Consider the following 25,670-nt stretch of genomic DNA (forward strand, 5'->3'; position numbering starts at 1 on the left):
AGAGTAATGATCCAGAAACAACGTTCCAATTACAGCAGTGGCAGCAAATTATTTTTTTAAGATTGAATTTGGTTAGTTCATGTGAGGGACTATGACAAAGTATCGACACAATGAGCATTGTAAAACATGACAGCCATAATTAGCAAGTGAATTGGGTTCTGACACAGCAAGTTCCTGTGATTTATTTCCAAACATTTCTTTCATGAATAGCTCCACTGGTATTGTGTTCATTCAGGACAAAAGCCAAGGCCTAATTCAAATCAATGGAAGCCTTTCCACAGACATCAGCGAGCTTTGGATTAGAGCCCTAGAACTCAGAACCCAAATTACATTTTATTATTCAGTGTGTTTACACTCATTATCACCCTTGCTACACATCTGATTTAGGATATGGTTGTGATTTGGAACTTTAGCCAAATGCTTTTCCTAGAGTTTTGCAAGCAAATAAAGAAAGCATTTTTCCTATTTGAATTTTTCCCATTCATTCATGTAAAAGATACTCCAAGGAACTAACCCACAATAGGGAAAGGGATATAATTCACAATTATGAAATTAGTTTTTCCTGAAATTAGTTCTGTGCTGGATATAAACATCCATGTAAGACATAAACTCCTATCTCAGAGTTGAATGTATTCTGTTTCCAGACAAGCCATGCTGGTTGCAACCCGACAAAGCTCTCATGAGGGACAAGAAAAAAGACAGAATCTGGTAAACTGTGGAAGCTGTGCACTGAAGAGTCTTGTAGAAAAACAACCTAAGAACAGATTAATTTCCTGTTTACAGCAAAGAGGATGGGCACAGCAGTTACTTCTAGAGGGATAAAGGAGTCACTAAGGTGACACACACTTAACAAAAATCCTAAAACAAAAGCCCAGAAAATGTGTGCTGAAGTGATTATGTCAATACCACGTAAAGGGTATTTTAATGACCCAGACTGGATATTGTGTGTGGCTCTGCTCATCCACGATTAAGGAAGATGGAAGAGCAACAAAAGACTGCAAAGATGATCAGAGAAGTTGAGAACCTGTCACAGGAAGTAAAGGTAAATGGTATCCATCCCTGGAAGTGTTCAAGGCCAGGCTGGACAGGGACCTGAGCAGCCTGGTGTAGTGGAAGGTGTCCCTGCCCATGGCAGGGGCTGGAATGAGATGGTCCCAGGTTAAACCATTCTGGGATCTTGCCTTGGGAAACAGAACCTGAAGTATGAGGTGTTTCCTGCTGCATCTCTCTGTAAAGACATCAATAAATAATGTGAAGGGAAAGAGACTAACAGAATTAAAATAACCAACAGTGTTGTTATTAAACAAAGACTGCCTGTTAAAAGATTTAGACTTAAATTGAGGTAGTTATTTATTACTAGACCTGTAACATATCAAAACCCCACTGGCCCAGAAATAGAAAGAAAGCCTATTTGCTTTGATGAAAAGGGTAAGAAGGTAAGATTAGAGAAGAGCACTATACATTTCTGTGGTTCTCAAAGACAAAAGGATAGAAAAGACTAAAGCAAAACAAAAGGGGATCCTGATTTAAAGAACTGGGTTCATCTGAAGTGCTTTTAACAATTATTTAATGATCCACACAAAACAAGCAAGCAGCTTGGTACAACTCACATGTGAAAATTCCTTAAAAGCAAGAACTCCCACAAGTAGCCAGGGTAAGCAACAGCCTCTTCAAATTCTCTGCTTCTAAAAAGATGAAACTCATTGGGAAATCCTGGTAGCGCATATGCAAAACCACTATTGATTCTCAGTTAGAATTTCAAGAGTGCTATAAATAGAGGAAATATTTTAAACCAGTGATGATAAATAGAGAATTCCTATGGGCTTGTCCTGCTGCCTTTAAGTAATGGCAGAATACAATACAAATTTACCATTTAGAGATCCCCTAAAGGCAAAGGTCTCCAGATTGTAGCTTTTTATTTCACCTTTCACTGTAGGTAGCTGTAGCTGAGAGTGTGGGATCTTCCTACTCCCTCCTTACAAACGGGGGAGGGTATTATTTGAATATTCACCCTGAGTATTACTGTCTGAATGTTGGTTTGCAGAAAGTTTCTACTGTTACCAAAGGAAATCTCTCAGCTGGCAACAGGAATGGAAAAATGTGTCTTTCCACCCATCATTCACCAGGGTATATTTTGAAAGGACATTTCTTCATGTGAGACATTTTGAAAGGGGGGGAAACCAGGGAACAGTGGCTATTTTGTCAGATAATCACAATCACAAAGTACTCTGCAATGACCTCCTGGTTTACTGTATTGTCTAAAATGTGTTCCTTACCTTGGAACTCAGTGCACAGCCCTGCTCATTTCTTCAGGAAGTTGGATTAGAGCATTAAGGTAGGGCTGGAAAAAGCTTGGGTTTACTTACATTAAACATGGCAGTAATTAGCATATTCCAAAACTGAACAATTCTCTCAGTAGATGAACAAAACAATCCAGCTTGTAACCCCAGTCCATTCAGTTTGTTGTTCTATGCTTGGCTGTCTCCTGTTTTCAAGAGGTGAAGGTCAGGTAAATTGTGAATCAGAGATGAAACAGTAAAGCCAAAAAAATTTTTAGGGCTGGGCTTCAAGATGGGGGGCATTACAAAAAGCATTAAATCTTGCTCTCTCCAGTAAAATGAAGATTGATTTGCCTGCACTACTGCAATCCTGATAAAGGGGAGCCTAATACCTTTAAGCTTTACTGTGCAAAGAATGCACAGTTTGTATTTCAGAAGTGATGCTCAATGCCCTCATTGCCCTGCAATTTGCAGTGAACCAACCCAAAAGAGGAGCACACTGGCAACAAAACACAGCCCTGGCCCATGGCTCACACATCCTGCTGTGTTATCCTTACACACCAGGGCTGTTCACAGGCATCTGCATAGAACTTTTAGATCCTGAAGGGTGATGCATTGAGTGTTCTGCCCTCCACACTGTGCCAAAATCACTCTGACAGCAGAAATATTTGATGCAATGCTTACTGTTTACAGATCCAGTGTCTTGTTCCAGAGAGGGACTTTGAGGAAGTCTAACAGACATTACACGGTGTTGTAAGGACATTTGTAACTCGTCATCTCTCAAAGAACCCTGATGGCAAAAGTAGGTCAGGAACTGGAAGAAGTTTGCTGGTCCCACCCCACGCTGGGACTAAGGCAGGAGGAGGCATCCATCCCTCTCCAGCCCTCCTGCATTACCTGCCCACCACGGCACGAGAGCACTGCGAACATCCTGGTGAACAGAACAGCAGAGATGTCCCTCTTGAAAAATCAGCTGAACCAAATAAATTTTCCTTTTTCTTCCAGCTCATCAGCTCAACAGAAGGTACAGAGATAATATCTGCCCCAAAGCTTAATGGGAATGCATTCACATTTCGGAAGAGGCTGACAAATGTCAGGGGCACAGAATTTTGCTGCGTTGCCTTTTCTGTTTTTAACCAGCTCACATCCCTGTTTACCTCAATGTGACGCACATTCCTCCTGCTTAGCTCCACTGATCTGGAAACCAAAGGCTCCTTCAAGATGAAATAAATTGTTCCTGTGGCAATGCCAAGGGGCTGATTTAATATAGTTTGGAGAGTTCTCAATTCAATTTCACACCCAACGATTGAGCTAAAAGAAAAATCCACACTTTACATTTCTTCTTTATAGGAACACTGTTATTTTACTGTATCATCAGCCACAGCTTTTCTGAGCACACCATATTTGAAGTACTCCAGTTCCAGATGCTGTATGAGCTCCCTGAAATGCTGGAAGTGCTCTTTCAAACCAGCTGGCAAAGTGCACATTCTGTGACCAGATCCATTAGTTTCAAACCCAGTGCTGGGAAGTGCTGTGTAGAGACATCATTCTTTGTTCCATGAAAAGCTACATTTGATTCCAATGCTGGCTACCATTATTGTGCAACATCACATAATAATTGACTTTTATTTTTCTCTTTTGCATTGTATTTATCAGTGGGGAAAAAAATCAAAACTTGAACAGATTTGTGGAAGATTTAATGCAATTGTTTTCCAAATAGCAGCCAAACATTCTGCCTTGAGAATGGTAAAAATAATGCTAAGAACAAAGACGTGAAGAAAATATTCAGACTGTCCTGAAAAAACAGCCTATTTTTGTTTGCTTTAGGATTTCAAACAATAACTGAGTAGATAATGTATGTAGTGAACTCCAAGGGGCTCATCTACATTGGTTTTAAGAATGTTCATAGCACAATACCAGCTATCGCTTTTATCTTGTTCCTGTTGTTAAGCCCAACAATTAATTGGTAGCAAAAGGAACAAATTACTGTGTATATATTTCTAAAGTTTTTATTGTCTTAATTTAGCACACAAAATAAGCAAGAAAAACAACCTTAATTAGTTTTTACCAAAAGCTGCTACATTTATGTTAATAAGGAATGTTCCAGGAGCAGATCTCTGCAGCAAAACAGTTGGTGCTGAGGACTTTCTGATCAGGTGCCACAGACTGAATGCCCATTAGCAGTTGGAGCATATCAGGCATGCTACTAGAGTGCATTTTCTATATAAATTTCATCTGAAAGGCATCCAGTTCATGAACTGCTCTGTGATATGAACAAAAAGCACAGTTAATGAAGAGCAACAGGAAAGTTGCCTCATGAGAATGCCCAGCTCAGACTCAAAATGCTAATGTAGACACAAGCCTGTATCCCTCATAAAAATAGCTCGCTGGCACTCCAGGAGAAGAATAAAACAGCTCCACAACCAAACTGAAGTGCTACAGCCAATAATAAATAAAGGACTGGTAGTCAAACCCGTGCACAAAACTAGGACTGAAATTATTTATTATTAGAAGCTGTGTGAAAATTATTCATATTCATAGAACTACAGAATGGTTTGGGTTGGATGGGACCTTAAAGCTCACCTAGTTGCAAACCCCTGCCATGGGCAGGAACACCTTCCCCTGTCTCAGGCTGCTCCAAGCCCTGTCCCACCTGGCCTTGGACACTTCCAGGGATGGGGCAGCCACAGCTTCTCTGGACAGCCTGTGCCAGGGCCTCACCACCCTCACACCAAAGAATTTCTTCCTATTAATTGTATAAACTTTGATACTGTAAGAAAAGCTATATAAATATCCATCTTATTATGATCAATTTTTCATTGATCCTTAGCAACTGCAATTTCATGTCCTCAAGCCTCCTGAGGCCACCCCACTGTCCTGTTTGTGTGGTGACACTGAGGCCAGGACAGACCCACAGCCACAGTGGGAAACCACAAGCTCATGGGAAACCATGGGAGTAGAACCAGAGTTTTCACAACATCGCTTTATTTCTACACAATCTCTAACTGGAGTACAGAAACCTCAGCCTCTTAAAAATCTGTTACTGAGGCTGTGGAAGTGTCAGGGGACACCTCTGTTGCTGTGATGCAGAATCAGGACGTCAGTGTGCAAAATGCTAAATGCAAGGAAGACCTACAATAAAGGCAACACCAAGAGCTGAGAAACTGTGCCTTATTTATAGTCCTGGAGATGCAATGTTGTAAAACAACCATAAAATGCACACTACTTATTCCCTGACACTGTCAACCCAGTTAAAGTAGAAAAATAAACAAGAACAAGCCATGGGACAGTTTAAACTAATAAAATGCTTGCATTGCCCATTCCTGATTTACTGTTTTGCCTACAGTGATCAACATTTATAGCATTTCATCTGTTTTCATCAGTCATGGGGAATGCTTTCTCCCTCTCCTCTCCTCTAACACTGCAAACTGCACGAATAGGACTAAAAATACAGTTTCAACTTGTCTGGATTTAGAAAGGACACTGACAATTTTGAAAGTGACTATGAAGCAAAAAAAACCTCAAGTAGGAGAGCAGAATAGAATCTAATATCATGCAGCTCCATAAATGTTACTTAACTGATGAAAAAAGGTACAAGGGGAACTCCTGAGCCCCCAGTGCCCATCCTCTCATCATCATCCTCTCTCTACTTTGCAGCCCACAGTCAGTGACCCCCCAGTCACAACCAGCAGCACTGAGACCACTGTCTAATGCTCTGCTTGTGCTGTTTGACTGTTCCTTGCTCTTCCCAGTCTGTCCCAACCATCTGTCACTCCCTGTCTTACACTTCATTTGCAAATTACTCGAGCAGGTCTGTTGTCTGTACATCTGAGCAGCTCCTAGGAGCTGCAGCCTCTGAGACGGGAGGCTCTTTGTACAGCGAAGATAAACCAAGGATGGCAATACTTTGCCTCCAGTCAAGTGGCTGAGTGGAGTCTTTAGCAAACCTACATCAACTACAAGTAAACGCCATTTCAGAATTAATGGCATAAATGGAAGTATCAGAGATAAACATGTAAGGAAGTGGTAAAAAGAAAACTAAAGAAAATATCATCAGTGGGCTGGAAGGGCAGGAAACGTCCTGTTTACAAATGTGACAAATTGGGGGATATTGACATCACATTGATATATATCATGTACGTCTTTGGCTGGACCAAGGACAAGGAGTGCAGGAGGTGAGGGAGGGGATTCTGCCCCTCTTCTGCATCCACCATTGAGGACCCCATTGCAAAAAGGACATGGACCTGATGGAGCAGGTCCAGAGGAGGCCACATGCTCAGAGGAATGGAGCACATCTCCTTTGGTAGCTTGCCAGTGAAAATCCATGTTCATCATCATTTCTTATGCATTTTTTCTTTTTAACCTAATTTGCTCCTTGTAGTCCTTCCTTCACTAATTGTTTATGAGAGAACAATTGTACTTGATACATTTATTTAAAGAGATTTTTTTTTTCTTTTCTTTTTTCTTTTTAAATTATTACATAGGATATATAGACTTTCCCCACAACAGGAATTGTGCTAAAATATAAAGACAGCAGTGTAAATAAATAAATAAATAAATAAATATGTGTGTGTATGTATATATATATATTATATATATATATTTCAGTATTTCAGTTCAGAAAAAGGAATAACTACAGATAACAGTCTGTTCCTCCTAACTTCAAAAAGCAGAACTTGCGCAGACTAAAATGTTAATGTTCACACATTGCATTGAAAGAGTTATAAAAGACTGCAAGTTTCTCATTCTCCAACATCCACTGATTTAGTGCCCTCAGAGGAGACTCAAATGAGCTATAATCTGCTGGGTATAATTCCTCTTAATGCTGTTATCAGTCTGAAAAGTTTAACTGTGAATTTGATTTTGCAGATCATGGCAGAGAATGAATGGAAACCATCTGCATAAACAAAGATGATACACTCTTCCCTCCATGCTGCTTCTAGATTGTCACTGGAACCCCCAGTTCAGCCCTGACCTACAAAAAACACTGAAGGTGCTTTCCAGTTTGAATAAACCAGTGGGAAAAAAAAAAGTGCTTGAAACATTTTTACACTTGGAGAGGCTGTTTTCTTCCCCATCAGAAGCCCCCAGAATCTCAAGCTGCACAGATGCTGAAATACCCAGGGAACACCACATAATGGTTTATCTGCCTATTAAAAATATTTCAACAGCATATTTTCATTTCCAGTATACACCACAATACTTAATTAGCCTCTAGAACTTTACAGTGTTACAGTACCTCATGACATCAAGAATTTAGCACACATCAGAAAACTGGGCTTGTGCAGGCCAGGAAAGAGGATTTGTGTGGACTTAGTAAGCAGATTCCAGCACGCAAAAAGGCTGAGATGACAGATACAGGTTCTGCACTGGGTACAGAAGGGTAGAAAAATAAGCAGAGTTTTCCATCTGACTCAACAGCCACTAGTACCATCCACTTGCAGACAGCACAGGGAATTTCAGTCTTACAGTGATATAATTGTTTTATTAGGCAGATGGAAGGAACCCCAGGGTGAAAAAGCAAATATTCCTGACCAAACTGCTCCCATGTCATTTTTCAACCAACTGGAAAATTTCCAGTTGGCACGAATTCTGTTTAGAAACAAGAATTGGAAAATAGACTAATCCTATCTTAGAGCTAAAACTAGCACTGCTCTTCATCAAAACCATTTTCATTTCCTGATGTGAAAAATATATCAGTAACAGCATGATATTAAAAAGATACTGAACTGGGATTATGAAACTGAAGCTGCTGTGCACAGATCCAGAGCAATTGGTGAGAAGGAACGAGCCCTGTGACTGGCAAGCAGGGTTGTAACAAATGGAGATTTTCTTCTTTTTATTTATGAACAAATTTTTTACAAATAAGTAGGACACAAAAATAATCAGTGTCCTATAGTTTCTTGCCCTGTGGCACTGTTTCACACTGGCTCTGTGTTGCATCTGCCCTGCAAATGCCCTTGTGCCAGTCTGGAATGCTGGAGACAAACGTGCAGAACCAGAGAATGTCCAGAGCTGGAAGGGACCCACAAGGATGACCAAAATCCAACTCCTGTCCCTGCACAGGACACCCCAACAATGCCATCCTGTGCCTGAGAGTGTTTTCCAAACACTCCTTGAGCTCTGTCAGCCTTGGGGCTGGGTCCATTCCCTGGGGAGCCCACTCATAGCCCAATCACCCTCTGGGGAATCCCACCTAAGCTCCCATGTGCAGCACTCAGTGCCCAATCACCCTCTGGGGAATCCCACCTAAGCCTCCCATGTGCAGACTCAAGGAGTCTGGCTTTGAGGTCGAGGAGATATTTTTGGTGCAAATAGATTCTAAATGACAGGAGAAGAAGTGGGATGCCAAATCTGGTGGAAGCAGTTGTTCAAAATAAAGGGAAGCCACCTTTTCCCTGTGGAGGTTACATCTTCAGAGTTCAGAGGATGTCCCAGACCACTCAGCTTGATGCACCGACTGTGTCTGCATCCAGCTGCAATCACTGCACTGCAGAAGCAGCATCAGTTGTAGCCCCAAAACCAGATTTTATACTTTTGAATTGAAATTGAAATTGTGTATTTAATCAGTATGGGATATTAGTATTAAATTAAGAAGGGTAAATTATCAACTAAAAGTGAATACATTCATACTCAGCATAGTCCAGACTTTCTCCAAGGGATACTCAAACCAGAAACACAACAGAACTGGACTTGCTACATAAAAACTTCAAATTGAATGGAAAACCTTAGAGGGGAATAAACCAATGAGGGTACCCGCACAGAAGTGGTCTCAACTGAACGAGGTCAGGTTTAGATTGGGTACCAGGAAGAAATTCTTCCCTGTGAGGGTGTTAAGGGGGAATAAACCAATGAGGGTACCTGCATAGAAGTAAGTGGTCTCAACTGAACAAGGTCAGGTTTAGATTGGGTACCAGGAAGAAATTCTTCCCTGTGAGGGTGGAGAGGCCCTGGCACAGGGTGCCCAGAGATGCTGTGGCTGCCCCATCCCTGGGAGTGTTCAAGACCAGGTGGGACAGGCCTTGGAGCAACCTGGGACAGGGGAAGGTGTCCCTGCCATGGCAGGAGGTGGGACTGGATAATCTTTAAGGTCCATTGCAACCCAAACCAGGCTGTGATTTGGTAATTTTATGATTCTAAAACAGAGTAATTAAATAGGTACCAACCTGCAGCATTATCATCTACACCTCATTTTACACACATGTGTACACTCCTATTATACCATCATTTTACCATACTTATATCAACTACTTATTCCCAAAGTAAATCCCCCTTATCTAAGACCTTTTCTTTATAGAATTGTTACTCCTTTGCTCTGCTTCTATTTCACTATACAGCATATAAACTATAAAACTGTATAAGCAAGAATTTTACACAAAGACAATGACATGAAAAAATATTCTATACTGTATTCCAGGATGCAGCACACATTGAGGAAACTCTTGTTTCATGACTACTACTGTATGCCATACAGTAGTATACTGGGTGTATACTCCTTCCCAAAAAATACCACCACTTTGGGAGTAAGGATTGCAGGCAGCTTGCTTACATCACTACAGTATTTCAACGGTGTCAGTCTAATAATTTGCTACAAAAACATGAAGCAGATACCTAAACATATTTCGTCTTTATTCACTTATTTTAAAAAAATCAGGCAAAACCATATCACTTTCCAAGCCTCTAAAATTTTAAGTACACTAATAATTTACTTCTGTCTAACATAAGCAGCATGCTCCTTTCTCCTATGGCCCAGCATTTGGCTTTGCTCCCAGCTGTCTTGATTAATAAGAATTTTTTTTAGCTCAAAACCTCTCAAATTCTGGTTCAAGGACTGGCAGCCGCCTGCAGAAAGCTGGCTGGTCACACAGCCCTGCAGTTCCTCTCGTGGAATCAGCTGTTTCTAAAGATAAAGGTACTACTTTTCACACGTCGGTGGTTTCCTTCTTAGGCTCTGTAAACAAGGTAGCGACATGAAATCTCCTTTCTAGACAAGAAAATGTGCATCTGAAAATTCTAACCGGTCTCACCAGAGACAAACAGCGCAGCTGCAACAGCAAACTGGGGCTGGAGCACCTCTCCTGTGAGGGAAGGCTGAGAGAGCTGGGGCTGTTCAGCTGGAGAAGAAAAGGTTTTAGGAGTTCTGAGGTTTATAAAAGCCTTGAGATACTTAAAAAAGATAAGATGGAGAAAGACTTATAAGAAAGACAGACTTTTACCAGGGTCTGTAGTTGCAGACAAGGAGCAATGGTTTAAAATAAAGAAGGCAGGTTAAGACTGGACTTAAGGTAGAAATTCTTCCCTGGAAGTGTTCAAGGCCAGGTTGGATGGGGCTTGAGAAACCTGGGATAGTGGAAGGTGTCCCTGCCCATGGCAGGGGTGGAACCAGATGATATTTGAAGGTCCCTTCTAACCCAAACCATGCAGTGAATCCACATTTGTTTTGCTGACAGAAGTGTGATACTGCTGCTAATTATCCACTGCCATTCACTAGAACTCAAGAGATTTGCATCACACAACTGTTTAGTTGTGAGAATGTCTTTATACAGCTGTGACTATTTATTTCTTCTTGCACTAAATTTCATCCTGTGGTTTAAGCAAGGGCTGTTCAGAATTTTGACCCTGCCCTACCAAGACAGTATCATTCACACTTTTTTTGAGGCTTTTCCCTTTTGACTACTGTCATTATTCTCAACCTGCTTTCAGGAAGGAACATGTGAGCTCATCCACTTAAATGGCTTCACCATTTGAGAATGAACTGGTTCTGGTTTAGACATTCTGTAAACAACTATGCACCCACCTTATGGAAATTATATTTGGAGTGTAGATTACTTATGGAAATGACTTGAACAGTGTGAAAGCTTTAGTCAAAATATCTAAACTTCACATCTCCTTTGTCCCACTTATCCCATAGCCCTGTCAAACAAGGAAGACACATTGATTTGACATGACTTGCTCAGCACAACCCAGGCCTAGTTACTTCCAAAGTACTTCCAAACTTATTTCCAAAATTTGAGTCAGACAAAAATATCTGTAATTGTCCAGGTCTTTCTTCTCTCCCCCTTTTAAACACAAATGTTATTTTTTTAAATCTCCCACCCTCAGCAGTCTCTTTGTAATTCCTAAATATAATTTTAAAGAATAAAAAATTATTTCAGCTGCATCCTAAAGCATATTTCGGTAGATTTTAAGAGCTCCTGTACACTTAAATATCTGTCTTATTCCTGCATTCTTAGCAGTTTTTTCTCTGCTCTGGCCACTACTAGGGTTGCTGTTTCTATCAATTGAAGTAATTATCTGTGTTATTATATAACATAAATGAAATCAGTTACACCATAACCCTCCCCACATTATGTATCTTGCTATTAATGGATTTACACATTGTTTTCCTCTTAATTTTTATATATCACAAGACTTCCCTTGTTCTTATTTAAAAGCTCTGATAATGGAAATGTATTTTGTGATTTTGCACACTTGATTTTCACTTTATGTTTAAATCCCTAAACTGCTCTAAAGCAAAAGGAGTATCTGATCTAGCCCTAACAGTCTCTCATTCTATGTCTCATCTGTCCCTTGCATCAGCATAGATAATCTCCATTATGCATTCAAAAGGGCCTCCTTAGCTGCTAATTCTCATGCTTTTCTTGGTCTCTCAGATAATCTTCTTAGGAGACACTATTTACCAGCTTCATAAGGTCACTGAAAATGCTTTTCAGAAAAATTATTTTCCTCTGACTTCCAACTTTATTTCAAAAGCTAACTTCAAAATAATTTTCACCAACAGTACTTGCCATTATTAATTTCTTCAATTGCTAAAATCAAAACTGAAAATCAAATAAAATTACCCACCTCCATTGGCTAAAAAAACTGCACCCAGAACAGTCTCAGTCTCATAATTTGATATATGTTTTAGTGTTTCACCTACGGTTGGATATTTCCAAGAGTTTAAAAATTACTGTTATTTGTTTCTAGTATCATCTACCACACTGAACAAAACCAAGGGAAAACACAAAATTCCTTCTTGCATTCCAGGAGAATGAAGCAGAAATAGCAGGTGGGAATAAAATATATAAAAAAAGAAACTTTTTTTGTAAGGTTTCCAAATTCTTTTCTGTCCCATGCGTGCATATGTAGCTTAGTCTAGTCATGTTCATTAGTTTAATTCTTAATTTAACAGCAAAAAGTTTTGAGGAAGGAGCTGAAAGCAGAATGGCAGCACCCCCGAGTACCCATTCACAAAGGGATTTTGTTACCTGGAGGTGGGATGGAAGCCTGTGGAAGATGCTTTCAGTAAAGCAGAAAGCTTTACTGTCAAGATTAATTTAACTAAGGTTTCAATGGTGCTTAACATCTGCTGGATGAAAGCTTTGTCACAAAATCCTCCTTTTTTTTAGACTATCAATGAGTTTTTCCAGCATCTTGTATCATCTTTTGCCCTTAAATCATTCCACTACAGCACAAGAAGTCAAAGTCATCTGTTCTCACCTTGGTCTTCCATTATCTCTCTTTTTTTCATGAGCTCTCCTTCCATCCCAGCTCCCCTGCTGCTGTCACCCCCGCAGACACCAGTCCTGCCACCATCTGCCCCCACCTGCCCCAGCCTCCACAGGAGTTTTCCCCACTCTTGGTCCTTCCCAACAGAGGAACTTCATCAGACTGACTTCCCTCCTCACAGTCCCCATGCTCCCCCTCCTCATTTTGGCCATATTTTGAATAACCAACTGATTTCCTCCTCCCTCAGCTCAGAACATCTCCTCCCTCAGCTCCACCTATGATCTGCCCCTCAGAGATACTTGCTTCTCTTAAAAACTGTTCTTCTCTGAGGGACAAAGGCCATTGCTGCTGGTGTGTTGCTTTTGGTTTTGTTTTGTAACAGCAGTAGGAAATAAAACAATAATCCCCCAAACAAAACAAAATATACACCACCAACAAATGCAGTACACCACAACACCACCAACGTTTGTTTTGTGGTTAAAACAAATTTGCCAGTATAGATGTACTTATGCAGATAATTCAAAGTTTTTATTCTTAGTGGTTTAGTTATAGGTTTTCTCTAAGAAATGTGGACAAGCAGCCAAAACTGAATGAACCTTGTCACCAGGCATGAGGATGCACAGCAAAGGATGACGAAACTTGAGGATGGCAATGTTTGAGTAAAATTTGTACAGCAAATAAACCAATCATATTCTTATCTTCTCCATATATGAAATTTATTTTATTGAGAGGATTAGCAGGTTTTTTACCATTATTTGTTCATCTGCCTCACACCAGCACATCTGACCTACATGAATAAAAGGACAAGTGAGATTTCAGCAAAGTGGCTTCTCTCTGCCTGCGCAGCAGAAGTCCTGCTGCATGATTCAGCCCTCTGGATGCCTCCACCTTTTAATGGCAATCATATCCCTCACTGCAACAGATGAAGCAGAGAGATTCTTCTGCAAATGACAAATTGAGCTGCAGAAATTCCCCTGTACAGCTGCCTGTTGTTAGTGCTGAGAGCTCAACGGGTTCATTGGGTTTCTCAGCTCAGGGACTATTGTTTCAATAGGTGGAACTGCCTGCTGCTGCAAAACTGGAGGCTCATCCATGCTCCTGATAAATATGAAGCCATCCTGTAAGATAAAGTGAGACTTTCTGTCTGCCAGAATCTAATGCAAATTCTGAAAAGCAGCACATTTGGACTAATTAAAAATAAGACACAGTGTTTCTGAAGGCATCACAAGGACACTGATGTTGTGAGAAGGCAGACTGTGCTTCCAGGAATGGACATAGACAAAGCAGAAACCAGCCAGAATCTAACGCAAATTCTGAAAAGCAGCACATTTGGACTAATTAAAAATAAGACAACAAAAAACCACACACATCCCAACAAAAACAAACCACAAAATCCCCCACCAAAAACCAACCAAAACCAGCTACTAACTCAGCAAAGCTCCTTGGTCTCTGGAAAATGCCTAGAGCTCAATGACATTTGAGACTGAACATTGACAGAACATGATTCATGAAAACAAGAATTATTAATTACACCAGCTCTGCATGCCAAATCCAGTTTCCTAATCAGAGAACTTACTTCCTGGTTCCTTAGTTTTCCATCTGCAAATGAGAACAGTTGGAACTTTTTACCTACAACATCACCTTGAGGTTTTCCAGCAGCTCCAGGTGTACAGAAGAGAAGGTGCCACGGAGATGGTGCTGCAGCATCCAGCTTTACACAGCTCTTTTTTATCCAGTTGTTTTCCCACCCTGCAAGGACAGTGGAGCTGTTTGCTCCATCACAACTGCTACAATCAAAGGCTTCTCCCTGATTGAGCACCAGCAGAAATTCCATGGGGGGACAGTTAAAGGCATCACAAGGACACTGATGTTGTGAGAAGGCAGACTGTGCTTCCAGGAATGGACACAGACAAAGCAGAAATCAGCCAGAATCCTAGATGGAAAGCACAGGCTGCAGCCAAACTCCACGGCTGCATGTGCTTTTTAGAGGCATTGCCAATTAGGAAAAGGGGAGAAGTCTCCCCTGGGGGAAATTTTAATTCTGTTGGCCTTTAGAAGGAGAAGGTGCTTACTGAAAATCATATTAGTGGGGGAAATCTTCAGGAAAGACTCATGCACACAATGCTGGTGCCACTATAAAGATGTGCATGGAAAGCACACAGTCTTCCAGCAAGTGGCCACTGACTGGAGGCTCTGCTTGGCCGGTTTCTGGTCCTTGGCAGCCTGTGTGTTAGCCAAGTGTTTGACAAACTGTGGTACAATTTCCTCAGTGTCTTTTTGCCAAGGAAGAATTCTCTGCTCAAGACCACGCTGTCACGGTTGTTTGCACTCTAGTATATAATTAGGCAGCATCTTCCAAAGCAAACAGGCTGTTTAGCACTTGAATAATCAAAACTGAGTCGATTATTTAAGGCCTCTGGTAAAATCACCCCTAGAAAATATTAAAGGAAGACCTCTCCAACCACAAAGCATGTTCATTAGTCTATGAGCAAAAAAAACCCCAAAACCTTGGTATAAATTACTAAAAAATTACTGAAGATACATAAAAGGTTGGTGCAGACCTCTGCCTCAGAACCTGCAACGCTGCTCAGTATCAAATCTTAGTCATGCTAAGTAGCAGCAAACATCAGTAAAATCTGAGACAAAAGAGTGCACATACACAGCACCTTCAGAGGAAAATGAGACTGGATCACTGCAGACCTGAAAATAACGTGTCCTTGATAATTTTTTTTTTTTGAGAAGAAGAAAAAGAACTTGAGTGCTTTATCTTTCTAGGTTCTTCTGAGAATTTTAATTTAATTTTAAAATTTTAATAATTTAAGTAATTATTTAATGAAAAATCAGTATCACACATGTATCCATATTACAAGTACGTCAATCCACAGCTGCACTGATTAATTCTTCAAATCTGCTTGAGAAAATCACCATCTCTTCAGTGCTCCTCACACAGGCTGGGCCATTTGTCAGTAGAATTACAAGCTCCATCTTACCTTATTACCTGCCTGGGATTAATTCTGCACCTTCTACCAACGCATTCTGGTTGTTATTTATTTTCATTTGACAAATACCTCATTGTCTAGCTATCCTTGTGAAAGGGAAATATCTTCATGTGACTTCCAACAGAAAGGAGGAGCAGAGAGAACACAAAGCCCTCTGACTTGCTTTGCTGTTCCCTGTTAGCATTAAAAGGGTGAAGAAGGAGAAGCAGAAGGTTTACCATATTCAGAGGTGTGTAAACACCTGCAGCTGCCACCAACCTCTGGTGAAATAGCAGCACCCCCTTTGTCTGAGGCAAGGGAAAAGCAAGTACGAATAAGTGAAGATCAGCCTAGAGAGCATATTATGACCATTAGAAGTCTTACCATTCTATTTCTTTGGGAACTTCCCTAGAGAGTGCAGCAGCCTTCACATCAGGGTGTTAGAAGGACAGAGACAAAGCCCAACCTGTGACTGGAACTGGGAGCACCTCTGTGTGCAGCAGCACTGGCTGCACAAGCCCCAGCTTTGCTGTCAGAGTCTCTCTGTGCAGACCCTGAAGCCAAGAGCAGGGTCAGTGGCCTGGAAACAGCACTACAGCATTTGGAAAGCTCCTCTCCATTACTTGCTCCAGATCAACACAGACAGTAAGCAGAGATCAAAAGACACACAAGTCTATTTCTCCAGAACTCTTGGATCGTGCAGATTTCACAGACTCAGCCTTATTTGCAATTAGAAAGAACTACCAACTACAGAAAATGCCAAGAGAAGGTACAGAGCAGGCCTTTCGAGCCATCAGGGTATTTTTGGCAGTCATGCTGTTGTTTGGTTCCCTCCTTATAGCCCGTCTGTGATGTCTTATGACTGTGCAACAGACTCTTCCCACGGATCAAGCTCACATGGCTAAGGAGAAGGATGTAAAGGCAGAAACCCAGAAACTTTCCCAGCAAGTCAGGCTCCCTGTCACTGGACAGCTGGCATCATCCAGCAGGGCAGCAACACTTCTCCCCCTTTCTCCAGTTTTCTTCACTTGACTCTGGCCTTAGAGCACTTAAACTTTAAACCTCAGAACATCTTTGTGAATGAGCCACTTAGACAAGTGGAGAATTGAAGTGGAGAGCAAAATCCACAAGTATCTAGTGTGCTTTTGCCCTTTAGACCTCAGAAGTTTAGACTGCTAAACCTCTAAAAGGCAACTGCAGGACAGTGACTGAACCTCCAGCCCATCCATCCCAAACAATTCTCATTAGCAGGGTGCTCACTGGAGCATCTGAACTGAGTAATGAATGTACAGATTGAAAGAGATCCTGATCCAATGGGGATGAATCCTCCAAAGCAACAGTCCAAACAGTGAAATTATTCCTATTATTGCCCTTTGCTGCCTTGCTCAGGCACACATTGGGTTTTTTCCCCTGTGTTAAGATAATGGTTCCATCCACATTACATTACTGTCTTCAGGATGTGATTCATCTGGATCATTAGTATTTCTTTTCTCTTACATGAGTGCCAAGTTGCCCCAGTCCTACCTTGTTTCCAAATGGTCTGTGTAAATAAAAATTAAGAGAGAATATATCATATAAAAACACATTGCTTAGAGTAAGAAATACAAGTTTAGATTCTCTTCCACCCAAAAATTAGGAGAGAATATGTAGAATTAATCTATAAAAACACATTGCTTAGAGTAAGAAATACAAGTTTAGATTCTCTTCCACTGTTTCAGTGATGTCTGGGATTCCTCTATTAGAAATAAACAAGATATTCATTAACTAATTGCTTATGTAACAAAGATCATTACAGGAAATTATCATCTAGAGGCACTGAAAGAATCTTAATTATCCAGGTGAACTTCAAAGCAGAACTGCACTTTGTGATTTCTCTGGCTGCCTTCTCAACTTTTCTAGCTCCTGATCTACAATCAGTAGCATGTTGATTAGCCTGACCCAATTTCTGGATTAGAAAAGACAACTCAAAGCAGCAGCTGATCAGAAGTGAAGGACTTGTTGGGTTCATGGGTGCCAAAGCCACAGTGCTGGGGGCCAGCTGCCACTGCCAAGGTACCCATACAAGCCTCTGGTCATTGAAAGATGAGCAGCTCCAAATGCAGCAAGCAAAAAGCTTTGCCTTCAGCTCTAAATAACTGCTCCCCTGCTCCAGAGGCAAATGGAAACAGAGTGTTTCCAAGCCTGACTGCCAGGTGCTAAGAGCATAATGCCTACAGAATAAGGTCTCCAGAGGTGGAAAAGCAGCAATAAGCTGGAGAGCTCCCTCTGCTCCAAGTCCTGTGCCCAAAGCCAGCTTTGTGTAAGAATGCTCTTGAAAAGTGGCAGCTTCCAAGAGTCCCTATTGCCACCTGCTGTGGGAATTGCTGCTCCAGAGCTCAAACACTCAAAGCTCTGCTACTGCAGTCCTGGCAGGCTCCTCATACCTCCTCCCAGCCTGCAGCTGTGGCCAACACGTGCTGCAAAGTGCAGAGCAATGGCTCCGTGTTGCCAGCATCCTTCTCCCAAACCTCATGGGAGAACAATGGCTCAGTAACAGCAGCATCCTTCTCCCAAACCTCATGGGAGAACAATGGCTCAGTAACAGCAGCATCCTTCTCCCAAACCTCATGGGAGAACAATGGCTCAGTAACACCAGCATCCTTCTCCCAAACCTCATGGTAGAACAATGGCTCAGTAACAGCAGCATCCCTCTGCCAAGCCTGATGTCAATTTTAAACCTAAATTGAAATAGAAGTGAGATAGGCTGTAAGCATATCCCAAACCCTGAACACAACTCTTACGGACATCAGAGAACTATTCTACATGACTAACAGCTCATCTTAGCAAATCTCACCAAGCACCACACTTAATCTGAGATCTTCAATATCTGTTCCACCACTGAGTGAACATTCCCTTCATACAGGAAGAAGATTCCCTGCAATAAAACTTTCTATTGGAGAAGTGACAGTAGCCTGGACTTCAGTTGTCAATGCTACCTATGCCTTCAGGCTGACCCACAAAAGGGCTGGGCAGAGGGGTACTCACAGGGTGAGTAGGAATTCTGTGCTTGCTTTTGCTCTTCAACTTCCACACCCATCTCTTCTCAGCAACAGCCTCCTTCCTTTTTAACCCTAAATCTGTTCCTCATCCTATCAAAGTCAACTTTTCTATGCTGTGACCACACTGTCACAAAAAAACCTCACTTTGAAGTGAACCCTTTTGCACACACAAAAAAAAAAAAAAAAAAAAAAGCCATACTGTTTTTTTTTCCCCTGCAATTCTCCTGGAAGTGAGCAAGGAGCAGTAGGTATCTCCAGCTTTACATTACCAGCAGCAGTGAAACTTTCACAAAAAGATGCCCACACTGCAGGCTGCTGCATGGGGAGCCCAGGGATGAGCACAGAGCTGGCCACAGCCTCCACAACAGAGTTTGGGGACAATCCAGTGGAAAGGAGCTGCAGTGAGCTGTGGGTCACGGAGCTGCTCACAGACTCTAAGCCAGGAAACTTCCAAGTAGATTTTGCGTTTCTAAGCTGCAGTGCAGTCTGCAGTGCAGTTCCCACTGTATAGATACCCAAAGTCTTTGCAATCAACATTTTAATTCTAACATAAGGGGGAAAAAAAAGCAAAAGAGAGCGATTTCAACCAAAGCAAACAAGAAACAGAAAGTCCAAGTAAGACAAAAGGGTTACAATTCCTGTAATGTCTCTGTAACCCTTTTGTTCTCTCATACTCCTGGCCCACACTTTATAGATGCTGCAGCTTAAATCAGGCTAATCTAAATCTTACCCAAGCCACTGAAATGCTTTCTGGTGATTTATGTTAGTAAACATTTTGCTTTTGCATTGCTACTGACATATGAGTAGCATGAGGATACAAGAAGCTCACTACAACTTTAATTTCTTGCATCAAACATGGACCAGACACTAAAAGACCCAGGTACAAGATCATATCAATGCAGGTGTAAATCCTACATGTTAAAAGAAAATGCTCTCAAGTGAAAAAAAAAAAAAAGAGAGAGAGAAAAAAAGTAAAGAAAATAAAAAATGAATAAGCAGATAAACATTTTACTACTTCAAAACAATACAAGAAACATGTCCCAGTGCAGGCAAGACTCCTCATCTGAATCATTCCTCTGAATTACTCACTTTTTTGTCTCTAAATTCACTATCAAAGTGTTAAGAAAAAGCTTCTTAAATTAAGAAGAATCTCTTGATGCCAACACAAAAGCATGTGTATAAGGTATAAATGATCTCACACATTAACAGACTAACAGGCAAATAAAAATCATCAGAGCCTCTTGCAAATCAAAAATCCAGTGGCTTCAATGTTTGACTCAGAACCAAACATAACAGGGATTCAAAATTTGACCTCCAATTTGTAAATCCTTTTTACCCTGTTCCAGGCTTTCAATATTAAGAACCATCAGATTAGAAACTAATTTTGTCTGTACCTTTGTCCTTTATAAACTGCTGAATATCACTGTATTACATCTATGAGCTCTTTCAGATGATCTGTGAAAAGCATACTTAGAATTCCTCTTTCAAACTTAATTTGCAGTGATTTTCTTGCAGTAATATGAGAATAAATGAAAAAGATAATTGATTTCAACAGTAAGCAATTACACACAATGACTTTTCTACAGCAGTTGTCTAATTAAGAGACTATGAGCCCTGCATATCAAGCCTTAGATTTAAGCATTGTTTTTCAGGTATGCATATGATATGCAAGATGCATAACTTTTTGTGTTCTGTTACACTGCAGATGCACAAAGATACTTACTACAAACTTTTAGCCCTTCACAAAAAATTTATGTTTGCATATTTGATTCGAACATGAATGAAAGAAACAGCTACGGTTCAACTGAGTAAAGATATCTGAAGGTTATCAACATCAATAAATAACATTTATGGCAAGGCTGATTTAAAAAGTGATACTGGACTAAAAATAACTTGACAAAATTAACAATGAAAGATTTTTTTATGAATATGAAACATGCATATGCACAGATGTCAGTTATATAACCCATTTCTTACATCATTAAAGAGTAAACACCAGGCTACTCTTTCAGCTTATCAAAACACAGTAAAACACAGACACATTTCCTTTCTCATATTTCTCTCCCCTAATTAACAGATTTTTTTAACTGCGTTTCTTTTACCAGCGCAGCAGAATCTCATCTGCCTCTTATTGTCAATTGCTACATATAAATGCCTATTGCTCCCAAAGGCTTTTCTAAGAAGCAACAAAAGGATTGCAGGCGCATACCTTAACCTCTTGGCTGGCAAAAACCTCCACATCAACCCCACAGGCAACCAGAGTGGAAACATCACAGTCCATGCTACGGGCTGGCATCCCCCGCCTTTGTACACAGAGTTAGGCAAGCTCAGAGTCACAAACGATGCAAGAAAACAACAAAAGAATAAAAAAAAAATCTTCAGTACTGCAATTGGACAGTCCAAGATTCAGTTTCAGCGCTGGCAATGCCTGCAAGCCTCCAACACGAGCTCTGTGCACTTAAAGTGAGTTGCTGGCTGCCTGTCCCCCGTACACCCACCAACTGAGCAGGCACAGCATAGTAACAGCGCTATTCCATCTCTCATGGCAATGACATCACCACAAAGACTGACATAAGCTAAATCTATTTTTTCAACCCTTTTATCTCTAGGCAGCACAGTGGATCAAATTGAACATGATTATGTGCTAAATCTGAACTCGGACTAAATCAATTCAAGCAGCGTTCACTGTCAACTGAGTCATAGCTGTTGTTTCAGCTGAGTGCTTATGGTGGCAAAAAAAAAAAAAAAAGAAAAAGAGATCGCCTGACACTGAAAGCTCCACTCTGAGTGTAAATTAACCCAGCATTTAAAGCCACTAATCTCAAGGTAACATTTGTTAGTTTACTCGGCTTGAAAATCTACAGCAGAGCACTAATAAAAAAACCCCTCAAATCAACAAAATCTCAGCACTCTGCTTTTAATAGCTCTAAGTCCTCTTTTTTAATAAAGCACACTCTACAACCCCACACACAGGATTAGAGAACATCTTGTCCTGTCACCAGCAGTGATCAACACACTGCAAATTTGATGCCAGTGGTTTGCATCCACGTTGCACTGTGACTCATCCCCAGGAAGATCAGAGGCATGTCTGTGTGTGATTTGGAAGTCAATACCCCTTCAAAGAACAGAACATGAAAATTTCCTTGAAATTAGGACTTCAAACTAGGCAAACTTTACAGCACCCATCTTAAGGGTTAACCCTTCACAAATAGAAATGTATTCAACAAAAGAAACAAGTAGAAGTGAAGATGCTTTACACCTGCTGACTCAGTGATCTGTTTATTCTTTGCAAGTTTTATCATTTTTTTAATGATAGAAATAAAATATCTACATGTGTGAGACTTCTAAAGTGATATTTATCCCAGACTGGCAACATTATCTTTCCTCTACCATTTCATTCTTGTGATCCATAAATTACTATTAATTGTTGTAAGCCTAGAATTGGCATTTATGGATACGTCAGATTAATAACGATAATTAAATATTTAACTACTGCTATGAACCTAGGAGCTGCTTATGGCTCAGAGTATGAGACTACTCTGCTGAGCTCCACTTCACTCACAGATAAACTAATTATACTAACATTAGGTGTTAGGGGCAAATTCTTTACTGTGAGAGGGCAGTAATATTAGATGCTGAGACAGATGAGCCAATATCTCTTACCAGAGCATTCTTTTTCAAGTTCTAGTAAATAATTTTCCCACTTTTCAACTTGCATTTATAGCAACCTCCCCAGCAGTAATCACAAACTAAGACCCACAGCCAGGACAAAAACCTATCCCAGCACTAAATATTTTTCAAACCCAGACTCTACAGACCAACAGAAATGGATAGGGCAGCAGAAGGCAGAAAATTAATCAATATTGTTTGTCATGATTATCAATTGCTTTGTGCACTGGTCACTTAATCACTGTCAAAATTTTTTCATAAACCACAGGAAACCACTTTTTAGAAAGAATTTGAAGTTGGCATTTTTGTGAGTGTTTATAGATCCTTTTATTTGTATATTTGCATACAATATGTATGTGCTAAAAGAGAAAAAAAGCCATAAAGGCTTGATTGAAGTTGGGAAAAATCATGGCATCAGAAAAGTAAGAAGCCAGTAAGTGCTACCAAAGAGCTGGAAGGAAACAGTGAAAGCAAAGATGAGTCATGTGTCTGAGTCTTATGAAAGTTTTAACAGTGATGGACCAACAGGATGAAAACAAAACAAGCATTTGGGAAAGGAAAAGATCAAGAACCAGATGATGATGGTCTCTGAGGTCCATAAAGGCATCCAAGTGGAGTGAGGGTGATGCTTGGCCTGAGTGTGGTTCCACAGCACTGATGGAAAAATGATCTTACATTATACAGCTACACTAGATAGTTGTGGAATTATTTTTAACTTTCTTCTTCTTTAAAAACTGTTACCTATCAATTTCAATAGCCTTAATCTTCTTATGAAAACTGGCACCTGATGTGCAAACTGACCTGTTCCACTTCATGATTATTCCTGCACTTCCACTACTCATCTCCTTTCAAAAGAGAATCACTGAGCTACACTAGATGTGGAATTATTTTTAACTTTCTTCTTCTTTAAAAACTGTTACCTATCAATTTCAATAGCCTTAATCTTCTTATGAAAACTGGCACCTGATGTGCAAACTGACCTGTTCCACTTCATGATTATTCCTGCACTTCCACTGCTCATCTCCTTTCAAAAGAGAATCACTGCAATTTTTCCACTTCATCTGAATAAGGAAACCTTACTGAGATTACAATTACTTTCATTTCTTGCTTTTTCTTGCCTATTCCAAAGTATAACCTAATTTTTCCCCTTAAAAATCACTCTAGCTCACTAGGGTATTTTAGTGAGCTCTTTACAAAGATAACCTAGTTGGTTTTGCCTCTTGAAAACAAAAATTACCTAACAGAAGAACTCTACAAAGCTTTTGAGTACACCAGCTAATATCTTTGAATATATGTCATATTCTATTTGTTACTGCTCACTTCTCATTTGAAATCAAGACAGATTCCTATGTGAATGTTTTGGTTTTTTTTCAGGGCACTCCACAATTCCTTGTAGTCTCACCTAATGTTAATGAAAAATTTATTATTGAATACTTGAAAATTGGTTAATATTGACTTATTTCTCCAATTCAGGAGACTTGCTTTTCATCCAAATTTAAAGAAAAAAGCATTTCAATTTCTTTCAAAAAATTTCTTAACTCTGTCTCTAGATGGTCTTGCTAATTTCAGTTCACCAAACTCCCAAGAAAAAATGAAGTCATGTTTCATGAATATTTTAAGGTATTATATTTAATAAATAGAAATTTATATAGATGGACCTACACTTCAGCATTGTACTGATACTCAGTAGGTTCTCCAGATCACAAACTGGTACCAGTATGTAACTCTACTGCCATCCCTCACCAATTTTATATGGAGTTTAAGACCATGAACATAAATTCTGAGAACAGAAAGTGGAGAGTTTTGAACAGTTATTCATAAGCTTCTTCATTTGTTTCAATGTTTGTCCATAGCAACAGTTTTGCATGGAATTCAAGGGGCACTGCTCACTACTGTGAATATCTCAGAGGGCTGAATTTAGGAGCAGTTAAGGTTCATACGTAAAATCAGGCTGAGCAGGGAAATACCAGGTTTTCACAGTTACATGCACAGGCATCAGACAGGTTCTAGAACTCAGAGCAATATTCCAGGTTATTGTTCCTTCACAAGCACCACAGTAACCCCACAGCATCACCAGATTCTGATGATTAACACTTGATGATCAGGTCTTATATTTTCATCAGTTTTTATATTTTCATTTCCTCAACCAGAAGGAAAATAAAACCCATGCCATTCCAGCCAGGAATCTTGCATTCTGGATCTCTACAGTTCCTGGGACAACACAGCCTTACTCCTGTGTGTGGAGTTGTTTTCCTCCTGCAGTTCCAGCTGTGTCTCAGCTTAACACACATGACCAGCATCACAGATTTAAGATTTTCAAGTTCAACTCTCAAGTCATTAAAACAACTGCTGCAAAATCTTGACCCTCCTTTTGCAAGCAAACTACAACTGATCTAGCCTTAGGGCAACTTCACTGGCTCTGGACCTCACAGTACCATCAGCCACGTGGTAACCAAAACCAGCAGCTAAACTGTAAGTGCAAACCTTCCTAGGTCAATGCACAAATCCAGAAAAATAAAAAGGAGGCCTCCATCAATGACCCTTTGAGGGCTGATGGAACACTGGGAATGGATTCACATTATGGCTGATTGAAGTGCTTTTAATGATGTGCATGTCTATCGATCTTGTTCAGCCTACCACACAAGTAAACAGCATTTAAACCATGCTCCTACCTGTCAGTAGTAACACACTTTTGCAAATATAATTCAATTCTTAATGGGATTATAAATGAGAAATACTTTCAAAACCACACAAAAATTTAGAAATGTAAGAGACAGCCCTGAAAAAAGAAGACAACAGAAAAAGAAGACAGTTCTTCCAATTTCTTTGTCTACAGCAGAAGATAAAAAAGGCCAACCACAAACATTCTTCAGGAGCAAAGTTAGCTCCTTCAAAGAGGTGTTTCACAAGAACATAAAGAAAATAGAACACTGAAGACTGGGCAGAGTTCAGCTCACCCATAGAAAGAAATTTTTTTATTTTTTTTTTAACACAGTGAGCATTGGCTTGTGCTAAGGTCAATTACCCCCAAAACAATGGAAGCACCAGACAAATTCAGCCAGAGGAACACACCAGCAAACTGCATAGCCATCAAACTGCTTGGAAATGTACATTTTAAATAGAATATTTAACTATCATTTGCAGTAAATAAGGAACACTAAATGATCCAACAGCTACAAACCCACTGATTTTCCTACGATGAGTCTGACTCCCAA

At 40.2% G+C, this 25,670-nt stretch overlaps 1 protein-coding gene across 2 annotated transcripts in view; it reads right to left on the reverse strand.

Moving 5' to 3' along the window:
* RCAN2 (regulator of calcineurin 2) overlaps positions 1-25,670 on the reverse strand; it is an 82,326-nt gene that overhangs the window by 17,926 nt on the left and 38,730 nt on the right. The window contains exon 1 of one of the 2 annotated variants that reach the window (XM_039696000.1): positions 20,996-21,290. The exons of the other annotated variant lie outside the window; for it this stretch is intronic. Coding sequence (XP_039551934.1) covers positions 20,996-21,082 — 87 coding nt within the window. The 5' untranslated portion in view covers positions 21,083-21,290. Of the gene's footprint in view, positions 1-20,995; positions 21,291-25,670 lie in introns of those variants that run through there. 2 annotated transcript variants of the gene reach the window in all.

The sequence above is a fragment of the Passer montanus genome, unplaced genomic scaffold, assembly GCF_014805655.1.
Source record: "Passer montanus isolate IOZ18808 unplaced genomic scaffold, ASM1480565v1 scaffold94, whole genome shotgun sequence".
NCBI classification, from domain to species: domain Eukaryota; kingdom Metazoa; phylum Chordata; class Aves; order Passeriformes; family Passeridae; genus Passer; species Passer montanus.